This window comes from Staurois parvus, unplaced genomic scaffold (genome assembly GCF_062004578.1).
Source record: "Staurois parvus isolate SC_StPar_1 unplaced genomic scaffold, SC_StPar_1.0 ptg001263l, whole genome shotgun sequence".
Classification (NCBI taxonomy): Eukaryota; Metazoa; Chordata; class Amphibia; order Anura; family Ranidae; genus Staurois; species Staurois parvus.
In genome coordinates, this window is record NW_028319059.1 from 4,637,740 (window position 1) to 4,664,650 (window position 26,911).

The following is a 26,911-nucleotide window of genomic DNA, read 5'->3' on the forward strand; positions in this document are numbered from 1 at the left end:
TTTGGTGGTCAGTGGGAAAAACCCTCCTGTACAGGTAGCTACCAAGATCATTGGGACCATGCCATTGACTCCACCAGGTGGTGTTGGTCTTGGAACCATGCAGGACCATCAGTGGGAGGTCAATCCGCAACCGCTCTAAGAACCCCTCACAACCTTTTGAATAACACTAGGGTTTCATGGAACTCTGACTGTTCTGGAGGCTAACTCATCAGTGTGGCCTTAATTCACCCAATCCCATGTCAGTAGGGCCATGCCATTGACTCTGCCAGGTGGTTTTGGTCCTGGAACAATGTAAGGAACATCAATGGGAAGTCAGTCAATACCTAAAGGAACCCCTAGCAATCTCTGGAGGAACTCTAAGGGCTCATGGAATTCTGGTTGAGATTGACTGTTCTGGAGGCTAATTTGTTAGTGTTGCCTTCATTCACCCAAACCCATGTCAGTGGGGCCATGCCATTTACTCTGCCAGGTGGTGTTGGTCCTGGAACCATGCAGGGACCATCAATGAAAAGTAAATGAACAGATCAAGGAACCCCTAGCAACCTGTAGAGGAACCTTAAGGTTTCATGGAACTCTGGTTGAGAATGGCTGTTCTGAAAACTGACATTAGTGTTACCTTAATTCACTCAAACCCACTACATTGTTGGGGAGTACATCAGTGGGAGGTCAATTAGCAACCGCTCTAGGAACCCCTCACAACTTTTCGAATAAACTAGGGTTTCATGGAACTCTGACTATTCTGGAGGCTACCTGCAACCAGCTTGCTATGGGGCACCCGCTTCTCCGTGTGTCCATTCACACATGGAGCCATGGCTTGCCCCCACCCTCCTCATTGGCTGACTAGCTGTCATTTACAGATTGGCTCCCATTTGCTGTCTCAGCCAGTGAGGAGGCAGAGACCTGGGACAGCCGAGGCTGTCATGCACATCGCTGGATCTCGATGAGGCTCAGGTAAGTATTGAGGGGGCTGGGGGGTAGCTGCTGCACACAGAAGGTTTTCTACCTTCATGCATGAAGGTAAAAAACCTTGAGCCTTTACAACCACTTTAAGGATCATTCTCTTTAAACTTCTAGAAGTTCTCCTTGGCTAGTCTACAGATTTGTTTGGATTGCCAATGTCCAGATTCACCTGTAGGCAGCAATATAACCCAACAGTAAATAACTTCTTGTGCCCCTCAATGGTTCCCCCTTTCCCCCCCAAAAATCTTATTTTATGCAAAGGAACGACTTTGCATTGCATTGGGGGGGGGGATCGGGAAGGAATTTTTTTCCCCAGCAGGAGCAAATTGGATCGTGATTTGCTGGTTTCTTTGCCTTCCTCTGGATCAACTGTGAGTATAGGACAGTGATGGCGAACCTATGGCACGCAGAGCTATCTTAGTGGGCACGCCAGGAAGAAGAGGAAGATGAGCGCACACGGACCACGCACACTGACCAGCCATCCAGATCTCGTCCACACTGGACCCCCATCAAACTACATCTCCCACATGTCTCTGGGGCCAGGGTGGGTGTGGACGAGAGGAAACGGCTCCTATGCGGATCTGGCACCAGGGGTGATGTAGCCGGGGATGGGCGTGGAAGAGAGGAAGAGGCTCCCACACTGCTCCGGGGCCAGGGGCGATGTGTTCAGCGTGGATGGGAATGAGCTGCTGGGTTGGAAGCCACACCGACGCTGCCAGAGGTGAGATTAACTGCTTGCCAACCATGCTATAGCCTGTCGGTGCTGCCCAGCAGTGTCGCCCGTCAGTGCCCAGCAGTGTCGCCCATCAGTGCCACCCATCAATGATGCCCAGCAGTGCCACCGATCAGTGCCGTCTGTCAGTGCCTCCAGTTGGTGCTATCAGTCAGTGCCGCATATCAGTGCATCATCAGTGCCTCCTCATCAATGCTCACCAGTGCCGCCTCATCAGTGCTACCTATCTGTGCCGCCTCATCAATGCCCATCAGTGCTGCCTATCAGTGCAGCCTCACCAACGCACATCAAAGAAGAAATATTACCTGTTTGCAAAATTTTATAATAGAAGCAAAGAAAACCTTTTATGTTTTTAATTTTTTGCTCTTTTTTTCATTTATAGTGCAAAAAATAAAACACCCAGTGGTGATTAAATACCACCAAAAAAGCTCCATTTGTGTGAAAAAATGAGTGTTGCATGACCGCACAATTGTCATTGTCAAGTGCAACAGCACTGAAAGCTGAAAATTGTCCTGGGCAGGAAGGGGGTAGAATTGCCCGGTAGGCAAGTGATTAATTGCAGTGTTGGCACTTTGAAATAAAAAAGTTGGTTTTGTGTTGCAGTTTTGGGCACTCGGGATCAAAAAGGTTCCCCATCACTGGTATAGGATTATAACTTTTTTTTTTTTTTCTTCTTGGTTGAACTGGATGGACTTTTGTCTTTTTCAGCCAGACTAACTATGTAACTATGTAAGAAGTGCAATTGCCAACATCAACCAGTCAGAATCAATCTTACACGGGCCTAATGTTGACCGTAGATTTTGATTGGCTGCTCTGGGTTACTGCACTTTACACAGCGCCAGCACTAGGTTATGTTGCTCAGCGTCTGGTAAGATTTCATCCTTTTTAATGGTGGCAGTTCATACCAATGAGCTGTAAAGACGGGCACTAAAAAAAAATCGATTTTTATATTTTCTTGCTCTGCGGTGCAGTGCACTCCAACGCGCTATTGATGGACAGGAGTAATATTTGCTGAATGAGCCTGTAAAATGCTGACAGATTCAATACCCAGCCCACCTTGTCCTCCTGATGGTAAATGAAAGCTGATCCTGCGGGCTGATGCAGAAGACAAACCAGTCCAGCCCTGTAATCGGTAATGTATCATTAGATTCATATTTTGTTATATTCAGGCAGTGGAAGTACTAGACTTTGACCTGAAATCAGTCTCTCGCAGTCCCTGTACAGCAGAGCTCAGACTGCAGAAAAGAGAAGCGGTACAAGAGCCAGTCAGTTCTACTGCAGTGCTTGCTGATAGTAGGAGAGAGCAAAGTGGCAAGGAGATGAGCTCATCAGTCTGCTGCTTCTCCGTTCACTGCCCAGTCACTGGCTGTCGGTAGAACAGGATCTGTAAGTGTTATTGAACTGCAGCAGAGAAGAATCAGGTCTCCTGCCCTGCCAGATACAGCCGTGCTGTGTAAATCGTAGGACTGGATGGACAGAAGTACACAACCTTTGACTGTTAGCCCGGGTTCACACTGATGCGGTGCAGAATTCGCACTAGTTTCTCTGCGAATTCCGCACAGCATCACAATCGCACCCCGTTCATTGGAACCGCTGCGGGTGTGCATGTTAAATTAACACCCAAAAATCGGTTCGCAAAACGCGGTGCGATGTGCAGAATTGGATCGCATAGGTGTGAATACCCATGCGATCCGATTCTAGTGCGGACCAAAAAAAGGGTCCTGCAGCTTTTTGGTTCGGATGCGCTGCGATTTGAGCCATACATAATGTAGCCAGGGGCGGACTGACCATTTGGAAACTTGGGCACTGCCCGAGGGCCCGGGGTCAGTAGGGGGCCCCATGAGATGCCCCTGGTACCGTTTCATAGGCTTTTTTCAGTGTGGTTTGAGTGTGGGCAAGAACACCGGGGCCCCATGATTTCCTAATGCCCCGGTGCCCCATGAGTTATCAGTCCGTCCCTGAATGTATGGCTCCAATCGCACCGCACAGAATTTGCATGTGATTTGCACAGGAATGCGGTGCGGTTCCTGTGCGAATCGCATGCGATGTCGCATGCTGTCTCTGGCTGCCATTCTTTGAGTTGCTGACCTGGACAAGCCCGCAGGTCACAGTGAGGTCCGAGGGGCTCAGGAAATCCTGAAATATTCGGCTAAGTATGACAGTCAGAATATTGGATCTTAGGATCTGCATGACAGTCAGGGTTTCGGTATATCCAGAAGCCCTCTTCAGGCTTTTCTTTCTGCCGCAGTCCAGCACGGCCGCGATCCCTGCGATCATGTGCATTGAAGAGAGTCCATGTCGAATTTATTCTAAGAGCGCCCTCTCCTGGTCATTCTTCAGTAATACAGATGGCAAAGTTATTCACTTCACCTGCCCGTCATTATCAGACTGCTGGTTCACTATTCACTGTAAACTCGGTCCCCTGATGTTGTAAAGTGCCCATTATGAGGGGTTCCCACCATCCCTGTGCTGAGTTCCCAGGTCTGAACACCTGCTGTGCCCATTGTGAGGGGTTCCCACCATCCCTGTGCTGAGTTCCCAGGTCTGAACACCTGCTGTGCCCATTGTGAGGGGTTCCCACCATCCCTGTACTGAGTTCCTATGTCTGTATGCCTGCTGTGCCTATTATGAGGGGTTCCCTCCATTCCTGTGCTGAGTTCCCAGGTCTGTACACCTGCTGTGCCCATTGTGAGGGGTTCCCACCATCCCTGTGCTGAGTTCCCGGCTTTGTACACCTGCTGTGCCCATCATGAGGGGTTCCCACCATCCCTGTACTGAGTTACTATGTCTGTATGCCTGCTGTGCCCATTATCAGGGGTTCCCACCATCTCTGTGCTAAGTTCCCAGGTCTGTATGCCTGCCGTGCCCATTTTGAGTGGTTCCCACCACCCTGATGATAACATAAGTATAAGTTTTTAATTCAGAAAACTTTTTTTTTTTCAGCTGTGATAAAGTCAGAAATCCCCCTTTTAGAATGTAATATTCTCCAATATAGCTAGATTCAGCAGGCTTTTCACATTGCTCCTGCGTCGGTTCTCTATTGGGAGACCATTCAGTGACTGGTACGCTATCATTCTACGAGAAGAGCTCATTTTCAGAGCGGTGCGCTCACTGTGCCTTTCTGAGCCCATTCACGGTTTTATCCCGTAGTGAGCCCTGATGAAGGGGGGGAGGGGTCTGGTCTCCACACCGCGTTGGCATTTATTATAGAAGCAATTTATGAACAATGAAATCTTTCTTGGATTCTTTCTTCCTCTTTGTATCCCTAAAGGTTTTATCCTCCTTCACATTATGCTGCGTGACGTCGGGCTTCAAACTGTGTATTTTAATGGTGTGTTTTGCCACATTTGTGTGGGGTTTTTTTGTTTTTGTTTTGTTTTTTTAATTAAAAATTTTTTTTTCTTGTGCAAAAATGTTCACCTGGTTGTGGTGTTTGGGGTGCCGTTAGCAATGACTGACATCACAAGTGCAACATATGTTGTTTTTGTTTGGTTTTTTTAAGGTTTCAGTGTCGCTCATATGCATGTTATGTGCGCATTATGCTGCGTGACGTCGGGTGTCGCTCATATGCATATTATGCTGCGTGACGTCGGGTGTCTCTCATATGCATGTTATGTGCACATTAATGCTGCGTGACGTCGGGTGTCGCTCATATGCATGTTATGTGCACGTTATGCTGCGTAACGTCGGGTGTCGCCCATATGCATATTATGCTGCGTGACGTCGGGTGTCGCTCATATGCATGTTATGTGCTTATTAATGCTGCGTGACGTCGGGTGTCGCTCATATGCATATTATGCTGCGTGACGTCGGGTGTCGCTCATATGCATGTTATGTGCACATTAATGCTGCGTGATGTCCGGGTGTCGCTCATATGCATATTATGCTGCGTGACGTCGGGTGTCGCTCATATGCATGTTATGTGCACATTAATGCTGCGTGATGTCGGGTGTCGCTCGTATGCAGGTTATGTGCACATTAATGCTGCGTGATGTCGGGTGTCGCTCATATGCAGGTTATGTGCACATTAATGCTGCGTGACGTCGGGTGTCGCTCGTATGCAGGTTATGTGCACATTAATGCTGCGTGACGTCGGGTGTCGCTCATATGCAGATTATGTATACATTATGCTGCGTGACGTCAGGTGTCGCTCATATGCGTGTTATGTGCGCATTATGCTGCGTGACGTCGGGTGTCGCTCATATGCGTGTTATGTGCACATTAATGCTGCGTGACGTCGGGTGTCGCTCATATGCGTGTTATGTATACATTATGCTGCGTGACGTCAGGTGTCCCTCATATGCGTGTTATGTGCGCATTATGCTGCGTGATGTCGGGTGTCGCTCATATGCGTGTTATGTGCGCATTATGCTGCGTGACGTCAGGTGTCGCTCATATGCGTGTTATGTGCGCATTATGCTGCGTGACGTCGGGTGACGCTCATATGCATGTTATGTGCACATTAATGGCCTAATCATTGGGAAGCTCATTCATTTCAACAGGTTGCCCTGCGTATACCAAAGCAGCCCAGCTATGCTATGCTCGAGTTTCAAACTGTGTGTTTTAATGGTGTGTTTTGCCACATTTGTGTGGGGTTTTTTTTTTTTTTTTTCTTGCGCAAAAATGTACACCTGGTTGTGGTGTTTGGTGTGCCATTAGCAATGACTGACATCACATGCGCAACGTGTGTTTTTTTTTTTTTCTTTTGTTTTTTTTGATGTTTCAGTGTTTTATACCTTGTATTGATCTGCACTTTTCTGTATTATTATTTTGGTTTCTCCCTCTGTCCTCCTCTACTGTTTAGTTAGTTTAGTCCTAGCTAGACCCTCCCCATTTCTTCTATGTCCCTTCAGTCAGTGTTCGGTATTTGCAGAGACAGGGCATAGGAAATGCACCTTACACTTTACATATATATTGTACATTCACATCAGTCTTTTAAAGTGCTGCGTACCTTGATGGCGCTATAGAAGTACCTGAAATAAATAAAATAAAAGACTGGGAGACCATCCTGTATACTATTTATTTATTTCAGGTACTTATATAGCGCCGTCAAGGTACGCAGCACTTTACATATATATTGTACATTCACATCAGTCCCTAACCCTCAAGGGGCGTACAATCTAAGGTCCCTAACTCACATTTATACATACACATACTGGGGCCAATTTAGATAGGAGCCAATTAACCAACTGGCGTGTGTGGGAGGAAACTGGAGTACCCGGAGGAAACCCACGCAGGCACAGGGAAAACATGCAAACTCCAGGCTGGTGGCACTTTGGTTGGGATTCGAACGACCCTAGTACTGCCAGGCGGAAATGCTAACCATTTAGCCACTGTGCTGCCCACAATTAGCTGAAGAAAAATTGAGTTGAATTCAATTTCTGTGTCCTATTGAAGAGTTAAGCTGCCTGTAGATGGTGCCAGGTCAGCAAGTGCCCAATAGTTTTAGTTTAGTCTCAGACCCTCCCCATTTCTTCTGTGTTCCTTCAGTCAGTGTTAGGTATTTGCAGAGACAGGATGTAGGAAAGTCATTGTCATCTTACACTTTAAAAGACTGGGAGACAATCCTCTGTACTGCAATTAGCTGAAGAAAAAGTGGGTTGAATTCAGTTTCTGTGTCCTATTGAAGAGTTAGGCTGCCTGTGGATGGTGCCAGGTCAGCAAGTGCCCAATAGTTTATTAGTTTAGTCCTAGATAGACCCTTCCCATTTCTTCTGTGTTCCTTCAGTCAGTGTTAGGTATTTGCAGAGACAGGACGTAGGAAAGTCATTGTCACCTTACACTTTAAAAGACCATCCTCCGTACTGCAATCAGCTGACGAAAAATTTGGTTGAATTCCGTTTCTGTGTCCTATTGAAGAGTTAAGCTGCCTGTAGATGATGCCAGGTCAGCAAGTGCCCAATACTGTCCAGAGAGAGTGTGTCTAAGGAGGTATGTTGAGGCATAAAGCAGCATTTGAAACGGAACACACACAAAACCACATGACTGTGCGCACATTCACACGCTACTCTGGTGTGAACACGGCCTTCCTGTGAGTGTGGAGGAGGAAAGCTCTCTGAGCTGTTTACATGGAGGATGAGTTAGCTCTGGGCTGTGTTCCAGGCGGAGTTCCTCCCACACTGACCTGAGCTGATAATCAGCTGGTCCGCTGCCAGAGGCAGTTAATTAAAGGGCCAGCCCCCACCCAAACTCCCACATTTTTGTTTTGAGTTGATTCCTTTTAGTCTCGCTCCTCCTGATGACTTCTTAGGATTTCCATAAACCATTTAAATCCAAGACTTCAAGCTTTGCGCATATATTAATGGCGCGTTTTGCCACATTTGTTGCAGTGCCTGGTTGCTGCGTTTGGGGTGCCATTAACAAGGACTGCCACTGCAAGCAAAACACGGTTTTTGTTTATTTTGTTTTTTTTAGTTTTTTTGTTTTTGTTTTGCAGGTTTTGTGAACGCACTCTTCTACCCACTTTTTTATTGTCTTGAATTGAACTGCACTTTTTTTGTGGCATGTTGACATCTAGTAGCAGTTTTGGGCCACTGCCAACTTGTTTACAATGCGACAATGGTTTTATTCCTTTTCCTCCCCTCCTGTTTAGTGCTAGTTAGTTTACTCCTAGCTAGACCCTCCCCATTTTTTCTAGACCCTCCCCATTTTTTCTATAGTCCCTCAGCCGATGTTAGTTATTTGCAAAGCAAATGAGTTAAGTGAAAAATAGTAAAGTGAAACTCCACCCCTGCAGTAAAAATTCATACTTTTGTATTACATGGCCCTAAATAATGGGATCGCTTTCCTCTTTTATTAAATATCTATCTATGCATTCAGTCGTATCCAACCCTTGGCGATTGCATGGACTGTTCTTGTAAGTGACTTTTTCCATGAATTCTCTTAGCAATTATTTTACAGGGTAGGTTGCCAGGTCTTTCCCCAACCCCCACCATGCTGGAGATCCCGCATGGCCAGGGATGAAACTAGGACAATTTAGACAGGAGCCAATTAACCTACCAGCATGTCTTTGCAGTGTGGAAGGAAACCGGAGTACCTGGAGGAAACCCACGCAGGCACAGGGAGAATATGCAAACTCCATGCAGGAGGCGCCATGGTTGGGGATCGAACCCATGACCCATTTACTGCACGGCAGACGTGCTAACCACTAAGCCACTGTGCTGCCCATTTTGTCCTTTGACAAATACAATTTTTGAATGAATTAATGAAATTTTTGCACATTCCTCTGCTTATGCATTCTAGACTGGGATGCGTGGCTACTTATGGTCATGTGACAGTGGCAGTAGAACTACAGGTCCCATGTATACATGGCAGAGATGGGAGGGGAGTGTGCTGTAACGCATCTTGTTTTGCGCTCAGAGGCGGGGCAAGTGTCGCCTTTGATCGTACCCCCAGGTGACACCGCTGCTTCTGTCAAAGTGACACTAAACTGCAACGCAGTGAGTCTGGGCCACTATTTCTTGAATTACAGAAATGCGTCTTCAAAGAGAATTTCCAACAAGATGGAAACTCATTCTAAAGTGTACCTAAATCCAAGTAATATATTGCAGATTATCAGTCCTTAGATTCCATTTTTTTCCATTTTTCAATAGTTTTTTGCCTTTCATCTGGCAATCCTGCCAGTTACACACTTCCTCTTCAAGAGTGACAACGTTCTCTCGCTATTCTTTCGCTATGAGTAGCATTGTCACCCTAGGACAGAACTGTAGAACACGCTTCTCTCCAATTTCCATACCAGAGAGGTATTTTATAGTCCACAGAGAGCCCTGGGAATAATGTAATTGATAAGAGCGCAGAACAGGAAGTTACCAGCTCACAGGATTTCTAGCAGGATCAACGTTTTTTTTTTTTGCTTTGATTGAAAAGATCTAACAATAGACTTTTGATGGTATACTAACAGACCAAAAGGTAGAATACAAGAGAAACCTTTGTTAGGGTGGATATATGTATGTATGTGTAAAATATGTGTGCACATGTATGTGTATATATGTGTGTGTGTGTGTGTGTGTGTGTGTATGTGTGTATATACAGTTGCAAGAAAAAGTATGTGAACCCCTTGGGATTACGTGGAGTTTTGCATGAATTGGGCATAAAATGTGCTCTGAACGTCATCTAAGTCACAACAATAGAAGAACACAGTCTGCTGAACATAATACTACACAAACATTAGATGTTGCCATGGTTTAATTGCACATAACATGTAAACATTCACAGTGCAGGGAGGAAAATGTATGTGAACCTTTCGACTTAATAACCGGTTGACCCTCCTTTGGCAGCAATAACCTCAACCAAACGTTTCCTGTAGTTGCAGATCAGACCTGCACAACGATCTGGAGTCATTTTGGACCACTCCTCTTCACAAAACTGTTTCAGTGTAGCAATATTCTTGGGATGTCTGGTGTGAATCGCTCTCTTAAGGTAATGCCACAGCATTTCAATCGGGTTGAGGTCAGGACTCTGACTGGGCCACTCCAGAAGGCGTATTCTGTGCTGTTGCAGCCATTGTTTTGTTGAATTACTTGTATGCTTTGGGTCATTGTCCTGTTGCATCACCCATCCTCTGCGGAGCTTCAGTTGGCGGACAGATGGTCGTACGTTTTCCTGCAAAATGTCTTGATAAACTCTGGAATTCATTTTCCCATCAATGACAACAATCCGTCCAGGCCCTGAGGCAGCAAAGCAGCCCCAAACCATGATGCTCCCTCCGCCATGTTTTACAGTGGGGATGAGGTTTTGATGTTGGTGTGCTGTGCCTTTTTTTCTCCACACAGTGTTGTGTGTTCTTCCCAAACAACTCAATCTTGGTTTCATCTGTCCACAGTATATTTTGCCAGTAGTGCTGTGGAACATCCAGGTGCTCTTTTGCAAACTTCAAACGTGCTGCAATATTCTTTTTGGACAGCAATGGCTTCCTCCGTGGTGTCCTCCCATGTACTCCATTCTTGTTTAATGTTTTCCTTATTGTAGATGTGTCAACAAAAATGTTAGCATGTGCCAGAGATTTCTGTAGGTCTTTAGCTGACACTCTGGGATTCTTCTTTACCTCATGCAGCATTCTGCGCTGTGCTCTTGCAGTCATTTTTACAGGACGACCACACCTAGGGAGAGTAGCAACAGTGCTAAACTTTCTCCATTTGTAGACAGTCTGTCTTACTGTGGACACATGAACATCAAGGTTTTTGGAGATACTTTTGTAACCCTTTCCAGCTTCATGCAAGTCAACAATTCTTGATCGTAGGTCTTCTGAGAGCTCTTTTCTGCGATGCATGGTTCACATCAGACAGTGCTTCTTGAAACCAGTAAACCCAAAACAGGTGTGTGTTTTTTAAGGGCAGGACAGCTGTCAGCAACACATCCAATGTTATTACACTGATTGGAGTCAAGGTTGGCTCACTCCTGGCTCCAATTGGGTCTGGGAGAAGTCATTAGGCTAGGGCCTCACATACTTTTTCCTCCCTGCACTGTTAATGTTTACATGTTATGTGCAATTAAACTATGGCAACATCTAATGTTTTTGTAGTATTATGTTCAGCAGACTGTGTTCTTCTATTGTTGTGACATAGATGACGTTCAGAGCACATTTTATGCCCAATTCATGCAAAACTCCACGTAATCCCAAGGGGTTCACATACTTTTTCTTGCAACTGTATATATGTGTGTGTATGTATGTGTGTGTATGTATATATATATATATATATATATATATATATATATATATATATATATATATGTGTGTGTGTGTGTATATATACCCCCTTTCTGTTGGCTGTGCAGCAAGGGGGTGGGCCTTATTCCATGCTGCCACTAATGTGCCGCCATTTTGCACTCCAATGCCCTCAGCATTATGGCAACTCTGTCACCCACCATTGCTGGTCACAGGGATCATCGTGAGCCAGGAACTCCGACTCCCAATCACATGGTCACAGCGACAGCCAATCACAAATCAGAAAACGCCTCCCCTTTAGGAATTCTTTTATTGGGTTGCAGAGAGAGGTTAATAAGTACCTTGACGGTTGTCATACAAGCTCTCTCTCCATTTTGATGACAAGCCAACAACTTATTGATTGAGCTGATAAATATATATTGCTATGATAGGCGGGCGGCTCTTGAAAAGGTTTGCAGTTATTAATTACGACTTTCAGGCGCGGGTTACCAATCGCATCAATAAAATTCGTGGGTGGATGTGAGATCGTTAGTTCTCTGAGATAAGAACAGGAGATATTTAAATGAAGAAGTTTGTGGAGCCACAAGTTACACAGGAAGGAGACCGAAAAGTCTTGGATCATGCAGTTGCTGTGGTAGAACCAAACAGCAGTTTTGGCTATTCCTGCATGTCGGCGGGCAGGCAGCTAAAGCAGAGCAGAATCTGTACTGCCTTCACTCCTGAGTGCTCAGAAGCCAAAGTGACCATTTAAGACTGAATGGACTGGGGTGGTTTTAACCCTTTTCAGGCTGATTGGTGCACACCTCTCACTGATCTTGTTGAGTCTCTGCCCCCGAGGAACAGAGAATGGGCAAAAAGCGTCAGTCAATGCTAATGAAATGTTGATTGAAACGTTTACATGAGTTTCTGTGTTCAGGAGAGCACAAATATCCTTGACAAAAGTTCAGCCTATCTTTTTGGGTTTTGTTTTCATTCTTTGTAATGTGCATACATTTTTTTTACGTATTTGTTTGAACTTTTTTGGTTCCCAGAAAATCATACACACCCATTTATATATTTGGTCTAAAAAAACAAAAATAAATTGATGCTTATGGTACTTGTGCAACAACGATAAAAGAAAATAAAACATCCTGGACAGGTTCCAGGGCTCCTGATAACAATACAAATGGGTCCATAGTGTCCAGCGTTTGGTAGGTTATCAAGGACCTGGACAGGTTCAAGGGCTCCTGATAACATAACAAATGGGTCCATAGTGTCCAGCATTTGATAGGTTATCATGGATATGGACATGTATAGCTTCAAGGGCTCCTGGTAACCATACAAATGGGTCCATAGTGTCCAGTGTTTGGACCCATTTGTATTATCAGGAGCCCTTGAACCTGTTCAGGTCCTTGATAACCTACCAAACACTGGACACTATGGACCCATTTGTATTTGTATTGATAACCTACCATAGTGTCCAGTGTTTGGTAGGTTATCAAGGACCTGGACAGGTTCAAGGGCTCTTGATAACAATACAAATGGGTCCATAGTGTCCAGGGTTTGGTAGGTTATCAAGGACCTGGATAGGTTCAAGGGCTCCTGATAACAATACAAATGGGTCCATAGTGTCCAGGGTTTGGTAGGTTATCAAGGACCTGGACAGGTTCAAGGGCTCTTGATAACAATACAAATGGGTCCATAGTGTCCAGGGTTTGGTAGGTTATCAAGGACCTGGATAGGTTCAAGGGCTCCTGATAACAATACAAATGGGTCCATAGTGTCCAGTGTTTGGTAGGTTATCAAGGACCTGGACAGGTTCAAGGGCTACTGATTACAATACAAATGGGTCCATAGTGTCCAGTGTTTGGTAGGTTATCAAGTTCCTGGACAGGTTCAAGGGCTACTGATTACAATACAAATGGGTCCATAGTGTCCAGCGTTTGATAGGTTATCATGGATATGGACATGTACAGCTTCAAGGGCTCCTGGTAACAATACAAATGGGTCCATAGTGTCCAGTGTTTGGACCCATTTGTATTGTTATCAGGAGCCCTTGAACAACCTCTTCAGGTCCTTGATAACCTACCAAGCACTGGACACTATGGACCCATTTGTATTGATAACCTACCATAGTGTCCTGTGTTTGGTAGGTTATCAAGGACTTGGACAGGTTCATGGGCTCCTGATAACAATACAAATGGGTCCATAGTGTCCAGTGTTTGGTAGGTTGTCAAGGATCTGGGTGGGTTTTGGGTGGTGAATGTTGGTTGAGGGCAACCCATGTCCTCTTTAGTGACCTGTGATTTACTTATGATGAATCTTTTTGTCTCTGCAGGCCTTTCGGGAGGATCTGGAGAGCTTGATCCAGGATCAGATGAAGAAGGGGAACAACCCAACAGGTCTCCTGGCCCTGCAGCAGATTGCCGATTACATCATGGCCAGCTCCTTCGCCGGTTTCGCCTCCTCTCCTCTCAGTAAGTTCCAGAAAGGAAGGGCGGAAATTTGGTGGGTGTCCCTTTTTTTTTAAGTCTGCGTTCTTTTTGAAGATCATTACATTCGGGCAGTGTGGCGGTTTAGTATATTGCGGGAACGCAACTTATGAATCGCTCACAAAAATTGAAGAGCTGCATTGTGATGTAGTCCAGATACAAGTTTGTTCCAATGCAAAAACCACTGAAAAATGTACAAATTCAACACGTTTCGGGGAAAGGCCTTGCCCTTCATCAGGGATGTAGCTAAGGAGTGGTGTATGCTTTTTTTTTTTTTTTAGGCTAGATTTACATCATACAGGTTCCACATCTTGTGTAGGGCAGCTCATTCATTTCAGTGGGCTGCCCTACATGTGAGAAACGGAGAAATGAAGTCTGTAACCCTTTTCCGAGATATGTGCCCTACCCAGCCACATGGTGCTGTGGCATCATATGGTTTGGCACGTGCGTTAGATGCTTTGGGGTTCCCTTAATATTTCATAGCACTGCCATGCATCTGCAGCACATATCTGTGTGTATCTGTAAACCTAATTGTAGCTTTTGATGTCTACCCTGATTTATAGTGTGTGTGTGTGTTATATATATTTCTATCTATATAATTTTTTTCTTTTTTTTTTTTTTATGGCTTCAAGTGATTTTCACACATCGCTTCTGGGCAGGGCCAGGACAAAGAAGGAAGGGGGGGCACCTGCCCTGGGCAGTGTGTTGGGGGGGGTAGCTGCCCAATTGCTTGCTTGTCCCACTCTCTATTGACAAGAGTGATTACAGTGTTACTCCTGTCAGGAGCTTGCTTGTCCCACTCTCTACTGACGAGTGATTACAGTGTTACTCCTGTCAGAAGGAGCCGTCACCGATAACTGCTTCTGGAGGGCGAATTCAGCTTTCTCCTCTCTCCAGCCTGCTTGGGGTGGAAAATAGATGCTGGCGCTGCTGACTGACTGTGTCCTCCTTCCTCTCTTCCCTTGTCATGTGACACGTCACATGACTGGAGAGAGGAAGGAAATGCTGCCGTCATTGCAGTGAGTACCAAACTGCCAGTGCGGGGGGGGGGGGGGGTACGACAACAACAACTCAGAATTATGGGGACACCTGATATAAAGAGTGACTCTATTGGGGTCACCTGATGTAAAGCGGGGTTCTAATGGGGACTCCATCTGGTGAGGGGGGGACGCAATTCACCATTTTCACCCTGGGCATTGGATGACCTTGTCCGGACATGTTTTCTGACTCATTAGTAGCGTTATTAGCACATTTGTTGTTTGCCCTCCCCTCTACCCAGTGGCACCCACTGTGCCGGGCCCAGGTCAGTCAATGGGTTGGGGCACTGGCACTTTTTAGGGTATGGAAGAGATTGGCCAGCTGCACAGCTACCCAGTCACTTCAATGTGATGTCCAACAGTCAGATTTGCACACACTCCCAGCGACTGCAGCCGCCAGGACTGTGTGTTCGCCCCCTGCCGGTAAAAGGGTTAATCGTTTTTCCATCACCCCCTCCTAAACATTACAAAGGAGGGAGACCTTGCAAGTAAAAAGCACTTAAAAAGGCTATTTTTATTCATTTTTTAAGTTCTGCTTTGTTAAAGAGAACCTGTAACAAATATAAAGTAGATGTTATCACCAGTCTGCCTGCAAAAGAGGAATTATGCTTTCAACTTAAAATCCGCCCCCTATGTATCTGTGATCCTTATCTCGGGGGATTTTCTCCTGGCTGGCTCCTATCGGTATGTCCCTGATCCCTCTCCTTGCAGCCGGCAGGCACTCCCTTTCAGAAGCAGGTTGAGGTTTATGAAAGGGCACGGTGTGAAAGTACAAAGTTTGGCGCGGTGTAGACGCCCCGAGGGATGGATCACTTCCGTGTAATAGAGGAATCGGGGGAAGCCGTTCAGAAGCTGTTGTATTTCTGAGTGCGACTAAATCATTATTCATGGATTTCACAAGCGGATAGCACTGCACCTCCTTCCTCTGCTGATCGATATGAGGCTGGGGACACGCAGGGATCTCTCTGAGCCCAGATCTCTTCACCGATCACTTCTCCGGATCTCTTCACCGATCACTTCTCTGGATCTCTTCACCGATCACTTCTCCGGATCTCTTCACCGATCACTTCTCCGGATCTCTTCACCGATCACTTCTCCGGATCTCTTCACCGATCACTTCTCCGGATCTCTTCACCGATCACTTCTCTGGATCTCTTCACCGATCACTTCTCTGGATCTCTTCACCGATCACTTCTCTGGATCTCTTCACCGATCACTTCTCCGGATCTCTTCACCGATCACTTCTAAGGATCTCTTCACCGATCACTTCTAAGGATCTCTTCACCGATCACTTCTAAGGATCTCTTCACCGATCACTTCTAAGGATCTCTTCACCGATCACTTCTAAGGATCTCTTCACCGATCACTTCTAAGGATCTCTTCACCGATCACTTCTAAGGATCTCTTCACCGATCACTTCTAAGGATCTCTTCACCGATCACTTCTAAGGATCTCTTCACCGATCACTTCTAAGGATCTCTTCACCCAGAACATTGGATGGAATATTGAAGTAATTTTGTATCCAGGGGGGTTTAAACCAGCGTTTTGCAGATTTGCAGTTTTTTGCCACTTAGGGTATTTGTTTTCTCAGTTTTGAGTCTTGTAATTACATATTGAATGGGATGTGTTATGTAATGTCACTCCTGTAAGAGACTTGGGCTTGTCAAAACATAGGGAGGTACTTTCTTTTAATAAAGAGAAAGTATTCGGGATCTGGTCATGTTACGACAGCATTTGGAAGAAGTTACTAAGTTCGGGTGCAGGGCAGCTGGTGACAGGAATACAACACAGGGTGAGCGATTACCTTCCATGACTGGAAATTTCAGAATGTATGATGTTGTCTCTGTCCCTGTTGTGGAGATTTACCCTTTGTTTCCTCTGTGGTCAGACATGAATGGCAATATATTCATTGTGTGTGTGTGTGTGTGTGTGTGTGTGTGTGTGTGTGTGTCCAGCTCTTTTCCGCCGCTTGCAGGCTGGAGGGAGGAGACAGTCGATTTTTCCCTCCAGCAGCAGCTATAGGTGACTGCTCCTTCTGACAGGAGTGAGACTGCAGTCACTCCTGTCAGTAAGGAGTGGGACAAGTGTTCAACTCGGCAGTGCCTCCCCTCAACACAGTATTGTAAAAAAAAAAAATTCCCTCATAATGGACACAGCCGGTGTACAGATCTGGGGTGCTGGGAGCCCCTCATAATTTAGCATGCTGCACACATTTTGGCTGTAATTTCTCTACTAGAGTAATCTCTATGATCAACAGTGCCATCTAGAAGCCAAAATGCAGTATCATTTTTTGAAATACCTCAAGGTGAAGCTATGCTGCATTTTGGCCACCAGATGCAAGCCAAATTAATGTTTTAAAAATGGACCCCTAAGGGTATTCTCATAAGAGGGAATTTATTGGTTGTAAAACTGGTAACAACACCATCGACACATTTTGTAGCATAAAAGAAAAATAAAGGAAAGTTTAAAAACATAAAATGTCTAATATATAAAAAAGCTTGATCACGAGTGAACCATAGTTTATTTTATTAATTCATATGTTTATTTTACTGATGTGTATCTGTTTATATTTTGGGATCCATTTGTTCTATTTATAGTAAAGTGGAACTAAACCCATCAATTTTACAGTTTCAAAAACCAGTGACATTGCCGGAATGCCAACTATCACAGTTGCTTGTGCTCTCATTCAAACTGTCCAACCATTAAATAGCTGGAGTCCTAACTGATCACATGCAGCACCGTGGCAGTTGCTGATCAGACAGAGGCTAAGATGGCGGCTTCCTTGGCTGAAAAGGATAGGAGGGTTTAGTTCTGCTTCAAATGCTGATAATTGTTTCTTCATAGTATGCTGCACATGTAGAGCTTCTTTACATGAGGCTGGGAAGAGGGGGGGGGGGGGGGGGGCTGGTCACAGCTTCACCATTCATATTTATATTTTGTTTTCCTTCTCAGGTCTGGGGATGGTCACGCCAATCAATGACATCCACCCTGCTGTGGAGGCCACAATGGCAAAAGGGGAGAAGCTCACCAGGTGTAAGCTGGCCAGCATGTACCGCCTGGCTGACCTCTTTGGGTGGGCGCACTTGAGCAACGCCTACATTACGGTGAGTCCCACCTCTCATGTTCTGGAACTCTTCCTAAAATTCATTACCAACCCCTCACCTTTAGAGTGCTTGACACGGTGTAGGTGAAAGTCCTTTTTTGAAGCAGCTCTCCAGTGCTCAGTGGGCCCTGACACAGGCCTCATGCGTAACATTTGTTCCTACAAAAGGAAGGCAGTAAAGTTGTTGATAAAGCAAGTCCAGTCCATGAAGCTCAACCTTGACCAGTAAGGGAGAAGGGAAAACTGGTGTCCAGGTTCCACGCATTCACTGCTGCAACATACATAGTATGTCATTTGGTGCCTTCCAAAATTAAGGCATTTTTTTATTTGCTACAGTGTTTTTATTCTGTGCTGACAACGCATTTCGGCGGTCAGGCCTTAACCATAGACATGACTTATGTCCGACAGCTGAAACGCGTTGGAATATTTTATTCTGTACTGCGGGTGTAGCTAATAAAATGTTAATTTTTTGGAAGATACTGAGTGTCCAGCTATCCTATCATCTAAAGTTCATTTTGAAACTCCAGGTGAAGTTTATTCTTCATAGTACGTGTTTGTTTCAAAACTACCAACACATTTCAGGGCTTCAAGAACCCCTTTCTCAGGATGCACTAAAACTAACCAAAAATTTCTGAATGGTCCAAAAAATGTGTTTGTAGTTAAAATATGATATAGCCTCCAGAACCTGGTATTCCCAGGTGGTATCCAATCCCAGTAGCATCCAGACCCAATTCTGACATCGGAGGTCCTGCGCATTCAGGGTGGTGTGGGTTAAGGCTGCCCAACCAGCAACCACAGTGGACCTTGTGTGGTTTTCAGCTTTTCCCTAAAGTATTCCCAACAAATGTCTGGGCAAAAAAAAAAAAAAAATTTCTTTCCAGTCCAGCCCTCATGAAATTGGCCCCTTGGAACCTCCCAAAATGTGTTGGATGTTTTTATAAAAGTCTTCAAATAAAATTTATTGGCGCATCAACTGTACTTTGGGGCAATCTTTATCTACATACCTTGACCTGGTGTGGACCGTCATGACAGTCATATACTGCATATCTTTATCTGTTTGTCCTGAATTTTTAGATCTGCCACTATAGTATTAAATCCCCACCCAGAATGAATTATTCATGTCTGTGTGTTGTGGGATGGGGTGGAGTTGATACTTTGTCAAGTCTTAAAGTGTTTGTTAACCTGGAAAACCTTGTCATGAATAATTCCAATTCTAAACATATCAGCCTTGAACAAAGCAACCATTGAATGGAGGACATGTACACACCCCAACACAAACAATGTGTACACACACATACACACGCTCACATAGGAATTCACTGTAAATATTTTGAGTCATATAAATATATATATATATATATATATATATATATATATATATATATATATATATATATATATATATAGGGGTTTTTTTCTCAGAGAACAGGTGCAGGAACTCCCCCCTTCTGAGTCACCCTATGTGTCCACTCCCTACCCACCTCTGAGCACTGTTCCTTGGTTCCCCCCCCCCCCCCCCCCAGTACAGCTTCTTTTAGAGAATACAGAACCAAGTGTCTCTTGCTAGCAAGAATATATCCACCCTGGGAACAGTACACTTCCAACAGTCAGCATCAATAAATCCTCCAAAAGCCAGCAACAATAGATCCCTCCCAGCAATGACCGACTCCCCAGCAACATAAGACCCACCCCTGCAACAATAGACGGTCTGGCAAAAATAGGTACTCTCCAGCAACAACAGATCCCCCAGCACCCCTTGCGATTTATATACATTCAGTGCTAGAGCTGCATTCCCATGTGTTCCCGCTGATAAATAGCTATATATATATATATATATATATATATATATATATATATATATATATATATATATATATATATTCCAAATCAATGCTTTGGCGTGACCACCCCTTTGCCTTCAAAACATCAATTCTTCTAGGCACACTTTCACACAGTTTTTGAAGGAACTCAGTAGGTAGGTTTTTCCAGACCTCTTGGAGAACTAACCACAGATCTTCTGTGGATGTAGACTTCCTCAATTCTTTCTGTCTCTCCATGTAATCCCAGACACACTCCATAATGTTGGGATCAGGGCTCTGTGGGGGCCAAACCTTCACTTCTAGGACTCCTTGTTCTTCTTTACACTGAAGATAGTTCTTAATGGCATTGGCTGTATGTTTGGGGTCATTGTCCTGCTGCAGAATAAACTTGGGGCCTATCACATGCCTACCTGGCAGTGATATGAAAAAAGAATACAGCTCCTCCTGATGGCTGAATAGAAGCTTTCAACTGTTTATACTCCCATTCCATTCACAGTCCTGTTGGTCCATGCATTGTGAATAAAGGGAAGAGGAAGTTGTGTGTAAGCTCTAAAGCATACTGGTCAGAGCTTACACATGACTGAGCACTCCTTCCACCCCCATGTGACCACACTGGGGTTTGGTGATTGGCTGCAGGGTTGAAGCAAGGGGAGGGAGTCACATGATTGTGTGCACATATAACTGACATCCTCTGTTTAATTCTGTGTTCTTTACAGGTTAGAGTGAGCAAGGAGCAGGACCACATTCTCATCATCCCCAGAGGCCTCTCCTTCTCAGAAGCGTCAGCCTCCAATCTGGTGAGCCAGCATTACAGCCTCTGACTGTTATGAATATAATGCCTCATTCTGGCCAGTTGTTTCCTTCTCTGACCGCACCCTCTGCTCTCATAGGTGAAGCTGAACATTGTTGGCGAGGTGGTCGATCAGGGAAGTACCAACCTGCGCGTTGATCCATCAGGATTCAGTCCACATGCAGCCATTTACTCGACGCGCCCTGATGTGCGCTGCGTCATCCACATTCATACCCCCGCCACAGCCGCTGTGAGTGCTCTTTTCTGTTTCAATGCATTTATTACATTTTTCAGAGCAACATAACAGGCTCATGATTCACCCACACAGGGGAAGAGCTAAACAATCGCATACAAAAGCTGATATTAGTCAGCAATCGACAGTGATAAGTCAGCATAGTGCTCGCCATAACCAAGGAGGACTAGTAGGAAAATCAAAACCCATGATACTATCATGGCCCAGTTGTCCTCTATAAGGTAGTAATCCCCACTGATGAGTATCAGCCTGAAAAGGGGAAAGAAGGAAAGACACAGATTAAAAAAGGAGGAAAGGGAAATGTAGGGAAAGAGAGGAACAGGAGAGAGAGGAAGAGTCAGGAAAGGAAAGATATATCAGGAATGGCGCGGCCAGCGACTATAAGAGGCCATAACTGGTGGGAAGTAAGGATGGGAAGGAGTAGTTTATCCAGGGTTCCAAAACTTGAAGGAATTTCATGGGGGAATCTTTGAGAATGCTGGATTCATTGGTGATCATGGCAATCATCTGAGTTTTCGCACCCTGGAAGGCAACAGAGGTGGTCTTCCAGGCTTGAGCTATAGTATGTTTGGCGGAGATAAAAAGATAGGGCAGTGCAGAAGGGCCAACCTGGCATCCTTGTTCACCGTTCTATGAAGCAGTGTTTGCATAAGGCCAAAAACCCTAGACCAGAGGCCTATCAAACTTGAGCCCGACCACCAAATATGCAGGATGTCCCCACGCTGGCCACAGTTCCTGAAACACCTGTCGCTACTACCCGGGTGAGCATGAGTAATCCGAGCCGGGGCCCAGTACCACCGCAAAAGAACTTTGTAGGCAGCCTCAAGGGAAGTGGTATTGAAAGAACACTTTGCTGCCATCTTCCAGGCCTTGCTCCAGTCCTTTCCCTCGATAGGTGAACCAAGATCTCGCTGTCATTCAGCCACATAGGAAAGGTATGTTAGGGAAGTTCTGCTTTTACGGGCGGCATAAAGTGTAGAAATGAGACCAGGGGACCCTGGAAAATGCTGGCAAGTGTGCTCAAAGGGAGTTTTGTGATAAGGATTTGTGGAAGTGCAATGGAAGGGAGAAATCCAATGTCTTAGTAGTGGTAGTGTTCCCGTGGTAGGATCTTCTGTTTCCTGGAGGGTCTTCCTGGATGGAAATGAGCAGGTGGTTAGGAGGCTGTGCACTTTCATAAAGCCGTGGGAGGTCCACCAGGAGAAAGGGATGAGGAAGTTCTAATCCTGGGGTGGGGGGGGGGGATAATTAAGTGGTCAGCAGAAGTGGCAGAAAAGGTGACATCAGGTTGCCTGCATATCTAATAGCTATAGCCCCATGTTCGCAGACTGAGAAGCATAATAGGGCTCAAGGTCGAGGGGCACTATTATGTTGAAGCCAAAGCAGCACATGTAAGGAAATCGAGGCACAATTGGGCAGTTCTGGAAGTACCCATAAGGGAATATCAATCGTGGCGTGGAGCATGGACAGCTGAGAGATTTCAGCCACCAAGTAGTATTTGGAAACATTAGGAACTCCCAAGTCACCCTGCAGTTTGAGACTATAAGGTAGATCTGGAAACTCTAAGGCATTTGTGAGCCCAGATAAAGTGGAAAATCCTGTCAGTGCTCATTTCTGTTTGATGTCTAGAGTGAGGGTTCCTTCATGTGAGTAGCCAGGAGGTGGTAAAACCATGCGGGTGAGCTGTGGTTTGACTGCCCACCTGACTACAGACATCCATCGCTCAGGGTTGTACACATTGCGCGGCCGCTACGCTGTGCTTCATGGCCACTGCAAAAATTGTACAGCTTGTTGTATTCGGAATGTGACCAATGGAAGTGCCACAACTGTCCTTCAACAATGGGATTTTCCATGTGCACTCATGATAATTACGCATGTTGTGTTGTGGAGCAATCTTTTAACATTTTTTTTAATATCTTACAATGAAAATAGATGAGTGTATCAGAAGGAAAGGTTGTGACATATATGACAATTATCGTTCTCTTACAGGGACATTTTTTAGGTATTTTGACTCCCAGCTGTTGGTCAGTTTGGCAGCAGGAGAAATCAGTTGGTGTTGGTATCACAAGTCCTGTGTACAATCGGTATTCAAAATCTTCTTTCTCTAAATTCCAGGTTTCCTCCATGAAATGTGGCATCCTCCCCATCTCTCAGGAGGCTTTAATCCTCGGGGATGTTGCTTACTACAACTACCAGGGCTCCCTGGATGAGCAACAAGAAAGAATCCAGCTGCAGAAAGTTCTGGGCCCAAGTGCCAAGGTACGATTTGTCTCATTGTTCCAGTATGTGTTTCTTCTGGTTTGGCTTAAGCCTGCACTGACTGCAATGGCGCGTCTTCCGTTTTGGGCTACTGTATGTGTGCGAACATGATGTATACCAGATCGCTGGTGCAGAAGTATTGTACTGATCATAGTACTTGCCTTATGTGCAATATTGTACTGACATAGTTACCTAGTATACAGTATTGTACTCACATCATACCCATCTATTGTGTAGTGTTGTACTGACATTCGACTGTGTTCATTGTATTCTCATTGAACTTATTTTACAGTATTGTACTACATGGTAAATATCGTAGAATATTGTACTCGCATGGTACAGACCTATTATTATACTGTATTGTACTCAAATCATATGTACCTCTTGTACTGTCATTTCATGGCATTATACTCCTAGTACGTATATTGTTCAGTATTGTGTTCGCATGGTATGTGGTATAGTATTGTACTTGCATGGTATGTGGTATAGTATTGTACTTGCATGGTATGTGGTATAGTATTGTACTTGCATGGTATGTGGTATTGTATTGTACTTGCATGGTATGTGGTATAGTATTGTACTTGCATGGTATGTATCTGTTGTACTCACATAGTACAAATTTATTGTATAGTATCATACAGTATTGTACTTGCATGGTATGTATCTGTTGTAATTGCACGGTACATATCTACTGTATAGTATTGAAATCTCATGGTACATATCTACTGTACAGTGTTGTACGCTCATGGTACATATGTACCATGAGCGTACAACACTATACAGTAGATATGTACCATGAGAGTACAACACTATACAGTAGATATGTACCAGGTGAGTACAATACTGTATAATATATTTGTACTATTCGAGTACAACAGATACATACCATGCAAGAACAATACTATACCATGCGAGTACAACACTGTAGAATAGATATGTACCATGTGAGTAGAACACTGTACAATAAATATGTACCATGCGAGTACAACACTGTATAATTTGTACCATGCGAGTACAACACTGTACAATAGATATGTACCATGCGAGTACAACACTTTATAATATATTTGTACCATGCGAGTACAATACTATACAATATATTTGTACTGTTCGAGTACAACAGATACGTACCATGCAAGGACAATACTGTACCATGTGATTTCAATACTGTACAGTAGATATGTACCATGTGAGTACAACACTGTACAGTAGATTTGTATTGTACAGTGTTGTACTCACATGGTATAGTATTGTCCTTGCATGGTACGTATCTGTTGTACTCGCACGGTACAAATCTATTGTACTCGCACGGTGCAAATCTATTGTACTCGCACGGTGCAAATCTATTGTACAGTATTGCACTCGCATGGTACATATCTATTGTACAGTATTGCACTTGCATGGTACATATCTATTGTACAGTATTGCACTCGCATGGTACATATCTATTGTACAGTATTGCACTCGCCTGGTACATATCTATTGTACAGTATTTGCACTCGCCTGGTACATATCTATTGTACAGTATTTGTACTCACATAGTATGTATCGTACAGTATTCTACACACGTTGCATACTTATTAAACTCGCATTGTATGTACCTATTGTAACAATTTTTACTTGCATCCTGCGGTCCTGTTGTACCCTATTATACTCAGTGTACGCACATTTTTGTATGGTATTGTACTTGCATGGTACATAATTATTGTACAGTATTGTACTTGCATGGTACATAATTATTGTGCACTATTATACTGTCATGTATATGCCTGTTGTACTGTATTGTATTGACCTTGACCAACCTTATCCCAGACCGTATTAACCTGGCATCATATTTGCTCTCTATATACAGGTTCTGGTTCTGCGCAATCATGGGGTCATGGCTTTGGGCGAGACTTTGGAGGAAGCTTTCCATTACATCTTCAATGTACAGCTGGCCTGTGAAGTTCAGGTAACACAAATAAACTGCATGAGTTTTAAAGGGTCACTCCACCCAGATTTCAACAATGGAAAATGCAAAGGAATCCAGGGAGAAATGCTTATACCTGAATGCTCAGTGCTCTCCCTGCTGTTACAGTTCTTAGGGTGGTTAACATCTACATCCCTGTCTATGTACATACTTATTAGTGCATGTATGTGTATATATTATACCTCTACCTTTTTTTTTTTTTTTTTTTGAGGGTGGGGGGGGGGGTTGATATGAGTACCTACCTGGTGTGTATGTATGTGTATGTATGTGTATATATATGTATGTGTGTGTATATGTATTTTTGTATGTGTATGTATGTATGTATATATATGTATGTATGTATATATATGTATATATATGTATGTGTGTATGTATGTGTGTGTGTGTGTATATATATACATACATACATACACACACACATACTGTGTATGTATGTACACACACACATCATCTATCACCCAGTTAGTGTTGACATCTGCCTTCACCGTTGCTGGTTCTTTCCTTGAAGGTCCACGCTCTGGCTGGCTCTGGAGGAATCGACAACCTCCTCCTCCTGGACCTGGAGAAGTACAAATCCGTCACACATTCGGTGGCTGCGTCTGGTGGGGGAGGGGTGAACATGGAAGGCCAGCACAAGTGGAAAGTAGGAGAGCTGGAGTTTGAATCGCTCATGAGAATGCTGGACAACCTGGTGAGTGCTGAAGATTTAACAAAGGAATTCTGAACAAAAGAAAATACAGCGAATTATACATTTTGGAAAGTGCTGTGACAAGAGATTACAGGGTTCTTGCCACGCTGGGGTCATGGGTTCAGCTCTCATCACATTGGAGTGTTTCATGCAGGCGCTCACATTACAGAAAAATTGTTCAATGTTGAAATTTTGCTTTATAGGAATTATTGGTTGTCATTAACAGGAAGTTTTGTACACCTATCTCTTTATATTGCACCTATAAGCATTGGCTGCCATCAAAAGGAAATATTGATTACTATTCGCAGAAACGATTGATTGTCATCAGCAGGAAGTATTGATTTGTCATGATTGGAAAGTTTTGGTTGTCATCGATGGGAACTATTGCTTGTCATCAGTAGGAAGAATTAATTGTCCTCAATAGGAAATATTGGTCTTTAGAAGAATTGGTTGTCATAAATGGGAAATATTGGTTATCATTAATAAGTATTGTCATCAATAAGAAATTCCTCTGCACATGTACACCTATCTCTTTATATTGGACAGGTAAGTGCTGGTTGTCATTGAAAGCAAATATTTTGTTTGTAGAAGAAATTGATGGTCATCTGTAAGCATTGACTATCATCAATAAGAAATTCTGCTATGCTTTTGCACTCATCTCTTTATATTTTAGGATGATCATCCGTAGAAAGTACTGATTGCTATCAATAGGGAGCAGTGATTGCCATTATTAGAAAGTATTGGTTGTCATCAATAGGAAGCATTTGTTGTCGTTATCACTAGGGAGTATTGATTGTCATTAACCACTTCAAGTCCAGACACTTTTACCCCCTTCCTGTCCAGGCCAATTTTCAGCTTTCAGCGCTATCACACTTTGAATGACAATTGCGCGGTCATGCAACACTGTACCCATATGAATTTTTTAGCATTTTTTGAGACTTATAAAGCTTTATTTTGGTGGTATTTATTCACCACTGGGATTTTTTTTTTTTTTTTTGCTATGTAAATGGAAAAAGTCCCAAATTTTTTTTAAAGTGTTTTTCTTATAAAATTTTGCAAATAAATAATTTTTCATCATAAATCTTGGCCAGAATGTATTCTGTTATCTTTTTAGTACAAAAAAAAATAACCCAATTACTTTATAACCAAAAAAATTTTAATTTT

At 44.0% G+C, this 26,911-nt stretch overlaps 1 protein-coding gene across 3 annotated transcripts in view; it reads left to right on the forward strand.

The window, feature by feature from the left end:
• LOC149437729 (gamma-adducin-like) overlaps positions 1 to 26,911 on the forward strand; it is a 186,501-nt gene that overhangs the window by 130,728 nt on the left and 28,862 nt on the right. For all 3 annotated transcript variants that reach the window (XM_089660698.1, XM_089660700.1, XM_089660699.1), the window contains 7 exons: positions 13,675 to 13,813; positions 17,818 to 17,969; positions 20,505 to 20,585; positions 20,679 to 20,828; positions 22,947 to 23,090; positions 24,943 to 25,041; positions 25,568 to 25,750. In XM_089660698.1, coding sequence (XP_089516824.1) covers positions 13,675 to 13,813; positions 17,818 to 17,969; positions 20,505 to 20,585; positions 20,679 to 20,828; positions 22,947 to 23,090; positions 24,943 to 25,041; positions 25,568 to 25,750 — 948 coding nt within the window. The remainder of the gene's footprint in view (positions 1 to 13,674; positions 13,814 to 17,817; positions 17,970 to 20,504; positions 20,586 to 20,678; positions 20,829 to 22,946; positions 23,091 to 24,942; positions 25,042 to 25,567; positions 25,751 to 26,911) is intronic.